Source organism: Melanotaenia boesemani, chromosome 4, assembly GCF_017639745.1.
Source record: "Melanotaenia boesemani isolate fMelBoe1 chromosome 4, fMelBoe1.pri, whole genome shotgun sequence".
Lineage (NCBI taxonomy): Eukaryota > Metazoa > Chordata > Actinopteri > Atheriniformes > Melanotaeniidae > Melanotaenia > Melanotaenia boesemani.
In genome coordinates, this window is record NC_055685.1 from 6,849,193 (window position 1) to 6,864,268 (window position 15,076).

At 38.4% G+C, this 15,076-nt stretch overlaps 1 protein-coding gene across 1 annotated transcript; it reads left to right on the plus strand.

The window, feature by feature from the left end:
- The first annotated feature begins 764 nt into the window (after positions 1–764).
- LOC121638434 (probable ATP-dependent RNA helicase DDX5) lies at positions 765–12,657 on the plus strand. Its single transcript, XM_041983235.1, has 13 exons — positions 765–949; positions 4,596–4,776; positions 4,874–4,970; positions 5,056–5,189; positions 5,489–5,554; positions 5,772–5,913; positions 6,462–6,622; positions 6,831–7,003; positions 7,726–7,836; positions 7,980–8,041; positions 8,145–8,204; positions 9,686–9,907; positions 11,845–12,657. Exons 1-13 carry the CDS (start codon positions 909–911, stop codon positions 12,294–12,296), a joined length of 1,902 nt encoding a protein of 633 aa, XP_041839169.1. The 5' UTR covers positions 765–908; the 3' UTR covers positions 12,297–12,657.
- Positions 12,658–15,076: the final 2,419 nt, after the last annotated feature.

Consider the following 15,076-nt stretch of genomic DNA (forward strand, 5'->3'; position numbering starts at 1 on the left):
GAGAATAATTAATGAAAGAAGAGTCCAAATCAGAGTAGAGGCTGACATCTGCACCATAGTATGAAATGAAGAGACAATACTCTGAAAGGAACCATATTTTATTTTTCAAAAAAATATATAATTTTTTGAGCCTTGGTTTCCTTATTTCAGAGATAAGCATGTTATTTTAATTGATTATGTTTAGTGGGCCATTAGTGTGACTGTGGGTAGATGTGTTGCAGAGGGGAGGCAGTTTGCCTTAGTTGTGGTCTGTTGTGTGTGAGTGTCTGTGTGTAGGGACAGAGGGTGGCGGGGCTGGCTGGCTGGCTTTGTTTAGTTTGACAGACAGGTCCAAGTATATTAATTTTTAATTGTTAGGCTGCGTTCAAGCGTTAATTGGCTTGACTATAATTGACACGTTTTTCCTCTTAAATATGCAAAAGCACTCTTGACTACCCCTAGTAGTCAGTACACACAGTTTTGTTTATATATACATTCTTGTAAGGTGCCAGAATCGTATCGCCGACTTTTATCCTTACTAGGCAATCGTACATTGTGTTCCTGAAATTTAGTACAGTGGAAGTATTTTTTAAAAAGATCAACTTACGCGTATAATTGTCCCAAATCCTGTAAGTTGGTGCAGTATTTTAATAAATGTAATTAATTAATTTGCACCAACGTGCAAGACGATTTATATTACAGTATGTGTACATGAACTAGTGCCACAGAGGACGCTACTTTGGATGCGCATTAATACCAATGTTATCCGCCTTGTTTGACTTCATTTCCGCCTCTCAAGACGGACTTTCAGCCGGCATTTTATTTCCACTTACCCGCTACCTGTGTCTGCCCAAACATTAATCATCAGCCTGTTGACCGGCTAAAGGCAATCCCGCTCAGTGTCCTTTTCCACTAAAGTCTACTAAACAATGCCTGGATTTTCAGACAGAGATCGTGGCAGAGACAGAGGGTAAATATCAGCTCTGAATCTTTTTGCTAAAATGTACCGCTGAACATTTAGACACCAATGGCGACGCTGCCGTGACTGTTTTCAATATTATCGCCAAAGCAGTTTTCTTTCTTTTTTATTTTTTTATGGTTAATATAGACTTGTCATTGAGTGTAATCGTATACTAAAGTTAAGAAATCGATTATACGCGGCTAACGGCCCTGCTGTGATGTAGCAAAAGTATTTTGTTTGTCTGTAAGAGATAAAATGGCAGCAAACGGCGGCCCTGTGTCTGTGGTTGAGCCGTTGACTCCGCAGATACTTTATATTTCTGGCCTGGTGACGCAGTAGTGTCTCATCTTGCGGATTAATTTTTGAGACGAAGATTTGTATTAGATTTGTATATCGTTCATGTTATATACGAAGTGCTCAATAATTTGGCTGTTAATCACGCCGGCTGTGTTTGTATATGTCGCCCACACAAAGCCTGGGAACACCACCTTCTGACCGTATTAGGATTTTAAGCGGCTACAGATGTTTTCTGGTGTATGCTTTTTCATAGTTACAGCGTTATTCTTTAAATTTTGTTACATTAATAAAGTAGTTACCACCTCCCCATATCAGATAATTTATATGTTTTTGTTATGTTATTGGACATGTCTATACAAATACTTAAGGCCGCAGGTTCTGGCCAGCAGACATCAAAAATCGTTAACATACTATGGTGTGGTACTATGGGGAAAGTGGTATAATACATTAACACAATGTTTTGGTCGCATTTTCGCACGGATCACAGAACTGATCGATACAATATTAATGTTATACATTTGTAAAAAATTACACTGTGAGGGAAGTGTTTTTTTTTCCTTTTTTTATATATATAAATATATGAAAAGTATTTAACTTTTTCTTCTGGGGTAGATTTGTCTTTAGGTTAAGTAAGTTATAACTGTCCATAAACAGTGTGCACTTTTTTTTGTTTGCTTTCATGAGCATTATGTAGTTTGTGCTACGAAATGTAATATACTTTTGAAGTTTCCTGTAACTGTCAATGAGACTTCTGCACCTCTCAGCAGGTATTTTGATCCACTCCTCATCAGCAAACTGCTCCAGTTGTCTCAGGTTTGAAGAGGGCCTTTCCCAGATGGCACGTTTCAGCTCCTTCAAAGATGCTCAATAGGATTTAGGTCAGGGCTCATAGAAGCCACTTAAGAATAGTCCAGTGTTTTCCTCTTAGCCATTCTTGGGTGTTTTTAGCTGTGTTTTGGGTCATTGTCCTGTTGCAAGACCCATGACCTGCGACTGAGACCAAGCTTTCTGACACTGGCCAGTACATTTCTCTCTAGAATCCCTTGATAGTCTTAAGATTTAATTGTACCTGCACAGATTCAAGACACCCTGTGCCAGATTCAGTAAAACAGCCCCAGAACATAACAGAGCCTCCTCCATGTTTCACAGTAGGAACAGTGTTCTTTTCTTCATATGCTTCATTTTTCCATCTGTAAACATAGAGCTGATGTGCCTTGGCAAAAAGTTCCATTTTTATCACATTTGTCCATAGGACATTCTCCCAGAAGCTTTGCGGCTTGTCAGCATGTAGTTTGGCTTTTTATAATTTGTTATTAACAGTGGTGTCCTCCTTGGTCGTCTCCCATTAAGTCCACTTTGGCTCAAACAACGGATGGTGCGATCGGACACTGATGTTCCTTGAGCTTGAAGTTCACCTTCTGGGCTCTTTTGTTACCGTTCGTATTATCCGTCTCTTTGATTTGTCATCAGTTTTCCTCCTGTGGCCATGTCCAGGGAGGTTGGCTACAGTCGCATGAATCTTAAATTTCTGAATAATATGTGCAACTGTAGTCACAGGAACATCAAGCTGCTTGGAGATGGTCTTATAGCCTTTACCTTTAACATGCTTGTCTATAATTTTCTTTTTAATATCCTGAGACAACTCTTTCCTTTGTTACCGCTGGTCCATGTTGAGTGTGGTACACACCATGTCACCAAGCAGCATAGTGACTACCTGTAGCCTATATATAGGCCCACTGACTGATTACAAGATTGTAGACACCTGTGATGCTAATTAGTGGACACACCTTGGATTAACACGTCCCTTTGGTCACATTATTTTCAGTCTTTCTAGGGGTACCATCATTTTTGTCCAGGCCTGTTTCACGAGTTTATTTTTTTTTTAAATAATTCTGTTGAAGCATGGTTGAAAAGCAATGTCTGACTTTCATTTGTTAGATTTCATAGAATTTTTAGTTATTATTACTTTTGTCAGATTCCAGTTATTTCTGTGACCATTGTGAGTTTTTCTTTCGTTAACCGAAGGGTACCAACAATTTTGTCCATGTGTGTACTAAAAAGCCATGGACCCGCTGCTCCACCCTGTGCTGAAACCATGCTGGTTTTAGGCTTTCAAAAGTGAGATTCTCACCATAAATAATGTAATCTGGTTAAGTCCTGTCTCTTTGGGACCCCCAGGTTGGGAACCTCTGCTCTAGACCACTTGCAGACCGCTAGGGCTCCATCACCTTCAGTGCCTCAGAATTACCTGTCTGGCCAACATAATGCCAGATTGTACCCAGCTTCTTAAATGTTTATTGCGCACTGTCCAAACAGATGTACCTCAAAGAGGACAAAGAGCCTAGGGCAGAACGGAATATAGACCTCCTGAAATTTCACACCGAATAGTAGGAACCTTGTACCACAACTGCTGGACTTTTATCACAAGCCCATGAAAGATGGGTCAGACTGCCTTCTTCAGATTGAAACTTTAATTTATCTGTTAAACTGTTCAATAGTTTTTCTCTTGATATTGAAACACGGTTTTTAAAGTAATCCCACCAAATTTCTGCACAATATGTGCGTTTAGACTTGCATATTTGGATTATTTACTTTGTAGTTAAAGTGAAGCTATTGAAAATACTGAACCCCATGCTTATTGGGTGGCAAAACATTTCCTTTTTTTAAATAAAGCTACACAGATGCCACCTAAAATTAAGGCTGATCTTACTTTCAGTGAGGCAAATCATACAAAGAAGTATGATTTCCAACTTAATTTCCGGTTTTTGTTTATAAACTAGGGTTATTTCAGTTGGTCAGGTCCACGTTCAACAACCATGTGTTGTTAAAAATGCATGTATTGAATCAACCCATTTCCACCATAAACAGGTATTTTTCCTTTTCTCTTCTGATGGCATGAGCATATTCCAAATGTCAGGATTCATCCAGTTCAGAAATTATTCAGAGAACAGGGTATTGCAAAAGCTTACCAAATAAGCTTGGTTTGTTATGCATGCATACAAAAGTGAATTCTAACATTAACGTTTTTCTATTTGTTTGTTATCTTTAGTCATAACAGAAATGGTGTAAAGTATTTTATATTAATGGTGATAGAAATGAAATTTCATCCAGCTGTTTTTAAACAAATTTCACTGATGTACTCATGATATGGCTAATTGTGTCATAATTTTGACAATCTTAACTCCAGTTACAGGCAGTAGGCATCAGCAGTGTTTTTGGAAAACTAACAGGACGTTACTGATCTTTGACTTTAGTATAGACCTGATTGTTGTTATTGTCATATGACTATTGTAAAGTAACATCTCTTTAATAAATGCTATTTCTGCTTGTGCTTTTTGTCCCCCTTTTTTAACATTAGATATGGTGGTGGGCCTCCTCGTTTTGGTGGTGGTGGAGGAGGAAACAGAGGTGGACCTCCTCCAGGAAAGTTTGGCAACCCTGGTGAGAGGCTGCGAAAGAAGCACTGGAACCTTGATGAACTTCCAAAGTTTCAGAAGAACTTCTACCAGGAGCACCCAGATGTCACACACAGACCAATTGTAAGACATGTTGGTAGAAATGTCCCATCACAAAGTATTTTACTGACATTCGAACATGATTCATGGAAATTTTTTTCTTATTCCTGCCCAATTCCAGCAAGAAGTAGAACAGTACCGAAGAAGCAAAGAAGTTACAGTCAAAGGCAGAGATTGCCCAAAACCAATTGTAAAATTCCATGAAGCTGCATTTCCAAGTAAGGCAAAATTCCTAAATATTTCAGGTTATTTTTGGGGGGAAACAAGACTCATCAATAAAACCTGAATGTCTTGTTCCTTTAGGCTATGTCATCGATGTGATTGTCAAACAGAACTGGACTGAACCAACTCCAATCCAGTCTCAGGGGTGGCCTGTTGCCCTGAGCGGGAAAGATATGGTTGGCATCGCTCAAACTGGATCTGGGAAAACTCTTGCAGTAAGTGCTCTTCAGCTGCTCCTTTTCTTCTCAAGGCTTTTAAAAAACACAATGTGCCTCAGACCAGAAAGTAACTAGAATGCTCTAAAATGTGAAATGACCATTTTAAATATTATGCTGCATTCAGCTGAGGGTACACTACCAATCAATGGTTTGGAGACACTTTCCCATAAATCCATCGAGTAAATGTGTCCAAACTTTTATTTGGTAGTGTAACTTTTAGAAGCACTGATTTACTGTTGGGTATTATAAGTTAAGTTACATCAAACTCACATGTTACTTTCTCTTGTTTTTTTTAGTACCTTCTGCCTGCAATTGTCCACATCCAGCATCAGCCATTCTTGGAGCATGGAGATGGACCCATTGTAAGTGGTACTATGTATGTTGTTGTTGCAAAGGATGACTTAAAATGATGAGCAACAATTGAGGGAGGGAATTTTTCATTGGATAAAAAGTTTTTACTTGAATTTTAAGTCTTCATTTATATTATTTGTTCTTGAATAAAGTTATTGTAAAAGGAAGTGATGCACACAGATTGGTTTATAAGATTAAAACAATTTTTGCTTCTCTTTTTTTCTGAAGTGCTTGGTGCTGGCACCAACCCGTGAGCTAGCTCAGCAGGTGCAACAGGTAGCCGCCGAATACGGCAGAGCCTCTCGCCTCAAAAGCACCTGCATCTATGGTGGTGCACCCAAAGGACCACAAATCAGAGACCTTGAGAGAGGTATGCTTACTTTGCTACTCTCAGTATATACACCACTCACAAGTAAGTAAGTAAGAGATATTCAACTTTCAGGAGGAATTTACAGAAAATGTGAAAAAGCTGTTAATGCTACACTTAAATAGAATCATGTGATGATGATTTCTTCAACTCAGTCAGTTTATTTTAACAAAAGCCAACAGTGGATATTACACAACATAAAAATGTTAATGTCTGAATAACTTGTCACGTGTTGGGTGCCGTCTTGGTTTGACTATGTCTAAATGTGAATATTATGATGAAGGGGACTTTTTAAATACAGTATTTTACTAAACCAGAACATTAAGTGGTCGATTCATGGTTCAGACACTTGATACTTAAACAGTAAAAAGTTGAACCTGTGCATTTTAAAGTTTAGTGAAGGTCATTTTCACCTGTAAAGCTTATAGTTAATTTTAGGTTAATCAAAAAGCCAAATATCCCTAACTTTCTGTGTGTTTCAAGCTTTTGTTTTATGATGAAGAGTTGATTGGTTTTTAAGTATACATTAGTATTTCTTGTTTCTGTTAAAGGTGTAGAGATCTGCATCGCTACTCCAGGTCGTCTCATCGATTTCCTGGAATGCGGTAAAACTAATTTGCGTCGTTGCACGTATCTGGTGCTGGATGAAGCTGACCGCATGCTGGACATGGGCTTCGAACCTCAGATTCGCAAGATAGTGGATCAAATTCGGGTAAGAAATTCTACTGGTTTATACTTAGCAGACAATTGACGTTATTTTTGTGGCAGTCTGAGATTAAATTATCACGCTATTGTCTTGTTTTGCTGAGTGTTTTAACATAAGTGTCACCTGGCAAAATACAGCTATCCACCAGAAGATGGGAGTTAAATGCATAGCCTAACAAACTCATCACCAAGCATTTTCTTATTTCTTTCACCAGCCAGATCGTCAGACCCTAATGTGGAGCGCCACCTGGCCCAAGGAAGTTCGTCAGCTGGCTGAGGACTTCCTCAAGGACTACGTCCAGATCAACATTGGAGCGCTTCAGCTCAGTGCCAACCATAACATCCTTCAGATAGTTGATGTTTGCAATGATATGGAAAAGGAGGACAAGTGAGTCAATGACCTCCACTTTTAATGAGTGCTTAGCCATAAATGTTGCATAAAAATGCAAGTAGTGAACTTTGAAGGCCCATTTATGCTGCATGCAGAAGACTGATACACAGACAGACTGGCAGTTTTGTCCGTTTCCTGCATTTGTTAAACGCGTAATTTGGTCCGGTCTCACAGAACGTAGCCATTCGTCCTTTGATGCAGAAGATGGAGCAAGGTGGCGAAAAAGAAAAACAAAGAAGGAAAGGGTCAGGACGGCAAAAAATGGCAGAATAAGAATGAAGACAAGGACGACGAGTGTAGAAATTGCGTGAGCTTTTGAAGAAAGACTATATGTGAGTGTTTAGGGCGTGTTAGGCGGTTGGGAAAAATACTTTATAACAATGCATTACCGCCGCCAAACGGCGTCTGAAACCGACGTCGGCTCACAGGAGTGAATTCTGAACTGCCTACTAGTGGAAGAACAGACAACAACGTAATAGACGCATGGAAGTATGAGGATGTCGAAGTATGACAATGTTGGGGACAGACGTCCCTATTTACTTATGCAAGGGAGCATAAATGGACTTGGCCTTTATCAGCTTCTTTTAATGTTTAACATCAGCACCTACAACTAGATTTTGCTGTACTTGTGTCCTGAAAGACTCAGTTATTTTCCATATTGACTAAATGCTGTAGAAACCTTTTTTTTTTCTTTAACCTCAAGTTTGTTCTCTACTCAGACTGATTCGTTTACTGGAAGAGATCATGAGTGAGAAGGAGAACAAGACCATTATTTTTGTGGAGACCAAAAGACGTTGTGATGAGCTCACCAGGAGGATGAGGAGAGATGGGTAAGGACCTCTAATCCTTTATTGTAATAACATTTTTCACTTCTAAGGTTAAGCTAGGCCTCAGTGCTTTTATTTAGTTGACCATTACACACTGCCAGCCCAGCCTAAACAAACTTTTCCATGCTTTTGTCTATCTGTCGTAGGTGGCCAGCAATGGGAATCCATGGAGACAAGAGCCAGCAGGAGAGGGACTGGGTCCTTAATGGTAAGACTAAATGTAATATTACATTACAAGTTATGGTTAAGAAAAAAATGGGTGTGGTTTAGGCTGATCTGTATGTCCGTTAAAACTCTCCCTTTGTTTTCAGAGTTCAGATACGGCAAAGCTCCGATTCTCATTGCTACAGACGTGGCCTCTCGTGGATTAGGTCAGTATGACATTTGGCAGCACCAGTTTATTATCAGTGTTACACCTATTTTAAAGAAAGTGCTTTGCTTTCTTTAACTTTCTATGCATTTTCTGAGTTTTTCCTCACCTTAAGGTGGAGTCTTTGTGGCAGGCACTAGGCATGACAGTCCCAGGCCTCGAGAGGGAGAAGGATGACATATTGGAATTGCTCAACTGGCTTGCCACCCAGTGGGCCTAGAGAGGTGAAAGCTCTTGTGTGCCAGTGATCTTCAAAAGGCTGTGTGGCTAAGCCTTTGTCTTTGACATGTTGTTGAAATACACGCATCTGTTCTCTGTCCATGGATCTCATCTGAAAAATGCCATCCAGCTGTTTCCAACTCAAACATGTAAAAAAGTAAAAGATATGCTTGATGCTGTGACTTTGGCCTTGCATGCAGCTGTCTTAGAGAGCGCCAAATTGCAAGTCACTTGTTTGAGATTTGGAACAATTGTTATTATTCGGAGCTTGTTATTACATAGCATGGGTGTCAGCTTCTCTAAGCTTGCAGTTGGTTCCTTTCTCGTCAAAGTGGAGCTGGATTACTTTAAATGGAGAGAGCAGTTTGAAATATTTTCTCTGAAAATTGATGAGACCTGGCACATGTGTTTTTTAGGGGATAGTGGGAACATTTAAGTGAGAGAAGAAAGAATGAGACAGCTCAAACCAAAGTTCCTCCCTCGCCTGCGTTTTATAGTCATGTCAAGACCTGCCAACGAGAGACATTTTCTCAAGTGAACACTGGCTTCTTGGAAGATCTTGCCTTGATGAAACTGATGAAGGGGTGGGGTGGAGGGTGGCTTTGTTTTTATGCTCGCTTAGGGGTCCCACAGGGTTTAATGTTTGGGCTTTTTTTTTTCATGTTTTTTGAAGGGGTCCCAGTTCAAATTTGCACTTGGTCTATTTTGTCTTGGCAAGACTTGCAGTGCGGCCTTTAATACCAAGCTTCTTTTGAGACTGTACTGGGAAAAACCTGGACCTGCAAAAATGCACCACTCAGTGGTCCTATATTGGCACATGAGGAGGCCCCAGTGCATATCGTGGCCCGACTGCGTAGAAGCTCCTGGATGTCACTTGACAATTTGTGAGGGATTTCGCTGCATTGGGAAAGGACTAGTGAATGCATACTCCTTTATGGTAAGACTTGAATCCATCCTTTTCTCCCTTGGTAACAAAAGGGAGAATGATGTCTTTGGATCTTTTTGATTATGGTAAGCAACCGGAGTGTGCATCGTTTCTCTCTTCCCACAGTAGTATTCCCAGTGGAGTAGATGTGTATATACAATCAATTGCTGCTTTTGTTTTTTTTTCCTCTAACATGTTTTTCCTCCACAGCCTAATGACCACTTTTCCTCCCCTAGCGCTCACAGTTGCTAACTTTTCCCTTTGATCTGGCTGTTGTGGTGTGCAAAATCCTGTGTGGCCTCCATGTATTGTTTTGCCACACTGCAACACTTTCACAGATGTGGAGGATGTGAAATTTGTCATCAATTATGACTACCCTAACTCCTCTGAGGATTATATCCACCGCATTGGACGCACAGCCCGAAGTCAAAAAACGGGCACGGCCTACACCTTCTTCACCCCCAACAACATGAAACAGGCCAGTGACCTGATCTCTGTGCTCCGCGAAGCTAACCAGGCCATTAACCCCAAGCTGATCCAGATGGCAGAGGACAGAGGGGGTAAGATGTCACACTTGTTTATGTGGAAATAGTTTGGTCTGATCAATTGTACCAGGGTTGTCAAACTCATTTGAATTCAGGGGCCACATACTTGATGTAAAGTGGACCAGTAAAATAACAGCAAAATAACATAAGTAACAAACAGCCAAATTTTCCCTTTGTTTTAGTGCAAAGAAGTACAAGTATGTTATCAGGATGTTTACCTTAAAGACATATCTTTTTTCAAAACAAATTATGAACCTGCATTTTCTTGAGAAACATAAGCCCAGTTTCAGCCTTTATTTTGTCTGTCATTTACACATGCACTTAAGCTAGATTCTACTAGTGAGGTGTGCATGTAGTAAGGCCGGTGTAGCTGACGCTTTGGAAATGTGCTCTCGTATTCGAGCGTAGGGTTATGGCTTTGTTTCTCATCCAAGTGGCAGTAGGGCTTGTATCAGCTGATAAACTCCACAGAGCGAAGTTATTTCAATGGTTGCTGCAGTTCCAACAGGTATTTCCTGTTTTAGAACAATGGCAGCCAGCATGGTGCAGTGAATTCACAAGCTCCTCGATCAGTCTCTCATCTGCTTTGTCTATTCTGTGTTGTCTTTAAAAATGACGGATACCACATAAATTCAGCGAGAAGATCCGGAAATCTGGAAATACATAATCATAAACGGACCAATCACAGAGGTGTAATTCCACTTAACCGTGCTGTGTAGCAGAAGTGTACGTCAGGTCTGGAAGAGGTGGGCGTCAAACCTCCGCAGAGCCTGCGGTGGAGATGCCGTAACCAACCTTAAACATCTGCTTAGTAATCTTTGTAGTAATCCTGACCAACTGGAGTGACTCACCTTGTCTGTAAACTGTATAAAAAAATGTATAACAAGTAGGGCTGGGTTTTAAAAAAAGTTGATTAAATCAAAATGAATAAAAACTTTTATGTAATTAGTCCAATATCAATTCATATAAGTATACTGACCAATGGTTGGCAAGAGCAAGAACATATACACACACAATGGTCACCTGTATCGCTTCTGTCTAAAATCGGCTTCTCTCGCCGGAATAATTCCAAATTGAGATTTTTTTCTTTCACCGTTGGATTACATTTACCTGTGAACTATTTAGCAGCTTATTACCTCTCACGTTAGTAGCTAATGCTAAGACCATGGGCTCCACCATGTTCAACAAACACTGAATGATTTGAAAATAAAAGGAAGTAACTTAACCGCACACGCATGTACGTTCTCCAAAATGAATCTGATAATTGACTGATACTGGAGCATCCCGTTGTGATCTTATATCAAAGGTCATTCTTTCCATCTTGAATATGTCATAAATTATGTCAATCCACTCATCCACCATAGGTTTTTCTGGTTTTGACCACTTCCTTGTTATGGCTTCCCTACAAGTAGCACTTAATTGCCAATCAGGAATATTGATTACAATATTTTACACACCTCCTGCCATAAAAGTGAACAAAATTGAACAAGATCAGAAGATGTTAAAATGATTTGCCTCAAGGGATCCACACTGTCTTTTTAATGTTTAAACAAAAAAATGCAACCTCATGTGGAAAAATAAGGAATTACTGTAAACATTAATTCATATAATGCCTTTTGTAAATTCTACAATAAAACCCATAAAAGCAATGACAACAAATTTTAAAATGAATACAGTTTCTTTTTAATTGTGTTTAAGCTGAGACTTAATGTCTTCTATATCGCTTTACATTCACCAGATTCATCCTGGGGGCCAGATTGGACCCTCTGGGAGGCCCCCAAGCCAAATGTTTGACACCCTTTAATTATAGTTGATAAAAGAAACAAATGAGCAAACTTGACACCAGAACTGCTTTGCTTAATAAGGTGCATTTGTATCATAGTTTCAGTGTCAAACCCCCTCCAACTCTGTTTTTTTTCTCTTTTTGTTGTTCTTGTCTTTTTGTCATGCAGGTCGTGGTAGGGGGGGAAGAGGTGGCTACAAGGATGACCGCCGGGATAGGTATTCTGGGGGTGGGAGGAGTAACTTTGGTGGTAGTGGCTACAGAGACAGGGACAGTGATAGAGGGTTTGGCGGTGGGCCAAAGACTGCGTTTGGTGGCAGCAAGGCTCAAAATGGCAGCAATTATGGAGGTAACAGTGGTAGCTCCAGTGGTAGCTATGGCAGCAACAATTACACCACCGCAAATGGACAGGGTAATTTTGGTGGTCCACCAAACCAGGGGGGCTTTGGTAACCAAAGCTTCCAAGGGCCCCCTCAGTTCGGTGGCATGCAGAGGCCTGCTCAGAATGGCATGAACCACCCACCGTTCCCATTCAACTCTCAGCCACCACCACCACAAAACCAACAGCCTCCACCACCACCGATGGTGCCCTACCCCATGCCACCACCGTTCCCACAGTAGATGTTCACATGCTATATGGAACCAACATTACTTCTGTTTAGTCCCAAAATCTTGCAGTATAATTATTATTATTATATTATTATTACTATTATCCTTTGTACTGTTAAACTTTTTGTTTTGCTTACAGCAGGGTTGGAATTATTACAAACATCCCGAGCATTAAACGGGGTCAGACATGTCTCCTATAGTGCAACTGAGATTGCTGCACTTTCCCTTAACTGTTTTTTGCTACATTCCTCAGTAATTTATTTTTACTAGGTAATTCAGTGTTTTCAGTTTGTGGTATGTTTTAAGTGATGTTATGAAGATCACATAAAAAGGGTGCCTGTGACCCTTTTAAAATAAAAACAAGAAAATGGGAGTCTAGTCTTGTCTCGTCTGTTCAGGAAGTTTAAGCATATACAGCACATGGAGATTACAAGCAGTTCAGATTATTCTGGGATTATACGGGAAGAGGGGACCAAAGGGTTTGCACTCGATACAACCAACAGTAAAGTCTTTCAGAGGGATTTTCATAAACTCTGAACAAAAGGTGCACAGTATAACTTCTGTTTCAACATTAATTCAGACTTTTTATAGCACTTTTAATACAAATCTAAGGTTTCATTAACTTGGTATAATGGGAGAAATAAAATAACTAAGCATTAAAAATCCTTAACTGATCCTCCAACAAGCATAAAAAACACATTTAGATCTTATTTTAGATTCACTCCATGGAAACAGTGAGAAGAGTTGGAAGCACTGGAATAAACATAAATGATTTAAAGAATTTGGCAGGATGAAATTACAACGAAATGATTATGTAAATAAAAATTTACTCATTTAACAAGAAGAAAACCAGCTTTAAAAAAATGGTAAAAACACTAAAACGAGTTGTTTTTCTTTTATGTATTTTGATGTCATTTTAATTGCAAGCACAACATGCATAAAAACAGGTGGCTTTGTACATATCAACACTCAACTCAACATAGAAAACCAAGATATAGAAAAGAATCTGCCAGAAATAAGACGAAATACAATAAAACAATCCAAACAATATACTATAACTTAGATCTTTCCTATTGAGTTAAAATACATCCCAAATATTGGGCACATTACCTTGTACATAGAAAAAAAGAAAAGCTCATCACATCAAGTTAAACTGTTCAAACGCTGAATAAAATAACTGCATGTTTATTTAAAAAAAACTGTCCCGAGATTTAGAATGTAAATGAAAATCGTACTTCCAGTGAATAAATGTGGGTTCAGTTTTGAAATGCCTTTAGATAAAGAACCTACCAATAAAAATCAATATGATTTCTAAATATTCAACCATCATGTTAACATTTATTGAAGAAAATATAATTTTCCTTAATGGTAGCCAGCTTTGTAGATCCAGAAATTATAAACTTCACTTTTTATTTTATTTTATTTTAATTCTTTTTTGGAAGTAACTACAAATCAGTACAGCGTATCACAGTCACTTATAATTCCAACTCCTTAGAACATGACTGAACAGCATTATTACAATAAATGAAGATAAAATAAAAAGTAAACTAAAAAAAAAATTACCTAGCACAGTTTTTTAAAGTATTTTTATGTATATATATATATATCTCCATATATACATGCATCTGTAAATCATACAAATTACAATTCTTTATATCAATCAAAAAACCTCTTCAAATAAACACTAAGTTTGTGGCTTTACTGGATTTCCAGTGTTTTAATGCCTCTTTCAATAAGATCATTTCCTTTTTATACACTTAGGATTTAGTGAACTTTCAAAAATCTACATTTGTGTATAAAACATTTTTTTTTTCATAGAGTTTTCAGATGCAAGCATTGTGTGGGATAAATTAATCGTGAAAGACTACATCCAAAAACTACAGAATACATCCAAAAATAGATAGGTGTCTTTGGAGCCAACTATTTAGAATCTTTTTGGATTTTTGTATATTATTTTCAAAGTTTTGAGTTTCTCTTTTATTAATGTCTTTAGTAATTGTGATTCCTAAATATTTAACTTTGTTTTTAACAGGAATATTTAAAAAGTTTCCAAGTTGGTGATCATGAATTGTCAATAACTCAAATTTTGTAATGTTCAAATTTAAGCCAGAAGCTTTTGAGTACAATGAGATTTGAGAAAGTGCTATAGGAACTTGTGAATAGTTCCTCAAGAATAAAGTTGTATCATCTGCTAATTGACTTATAATGACATCAGATTCCCATCAAATTCAAAGGTGCAATATTTTGATTGTGATTCATAAAAATTGCCAACAACTCAGTTACAGTGATGAAGAGCAATGGCGATACTGGGCAACCTTGACGGATTCCTCTATTTATATTAAAACGTTTAGTTGTTCCTTAAGGCAAAGAAATTGAGCTATTAATGTCAGAATATATTAAATCAAATTAGTAATTTTTTCACAAATTCGAAGTCTTCTAAAGATTTTAAAATAAACGCATGTTCAACCATATCAAACACATAATAAAAGTCTAAGAAAATTAAATAACTGTAATCTAGTAAATCTAAGTTCAGTCTAATATTATTATGGATCCTTCCTTCAGGAATCTAGATTGAGTTTCACTAACAATCTGTTCTAAACCGACCTTTAATCTGTTCGCAATTACATGGGTAAAAAATGTAATCTGTATTTAATAGTGTAATAGGCCGTAGGTTATCTATAATTCTTTCATCTTTTCCGGGTTTGGGAATCAGAGTATAAACTTCCATAGGTATAAACTTCACATATGAAAAATGTCCAACACACAGGAAGTGACATCATAACCCGGATGTA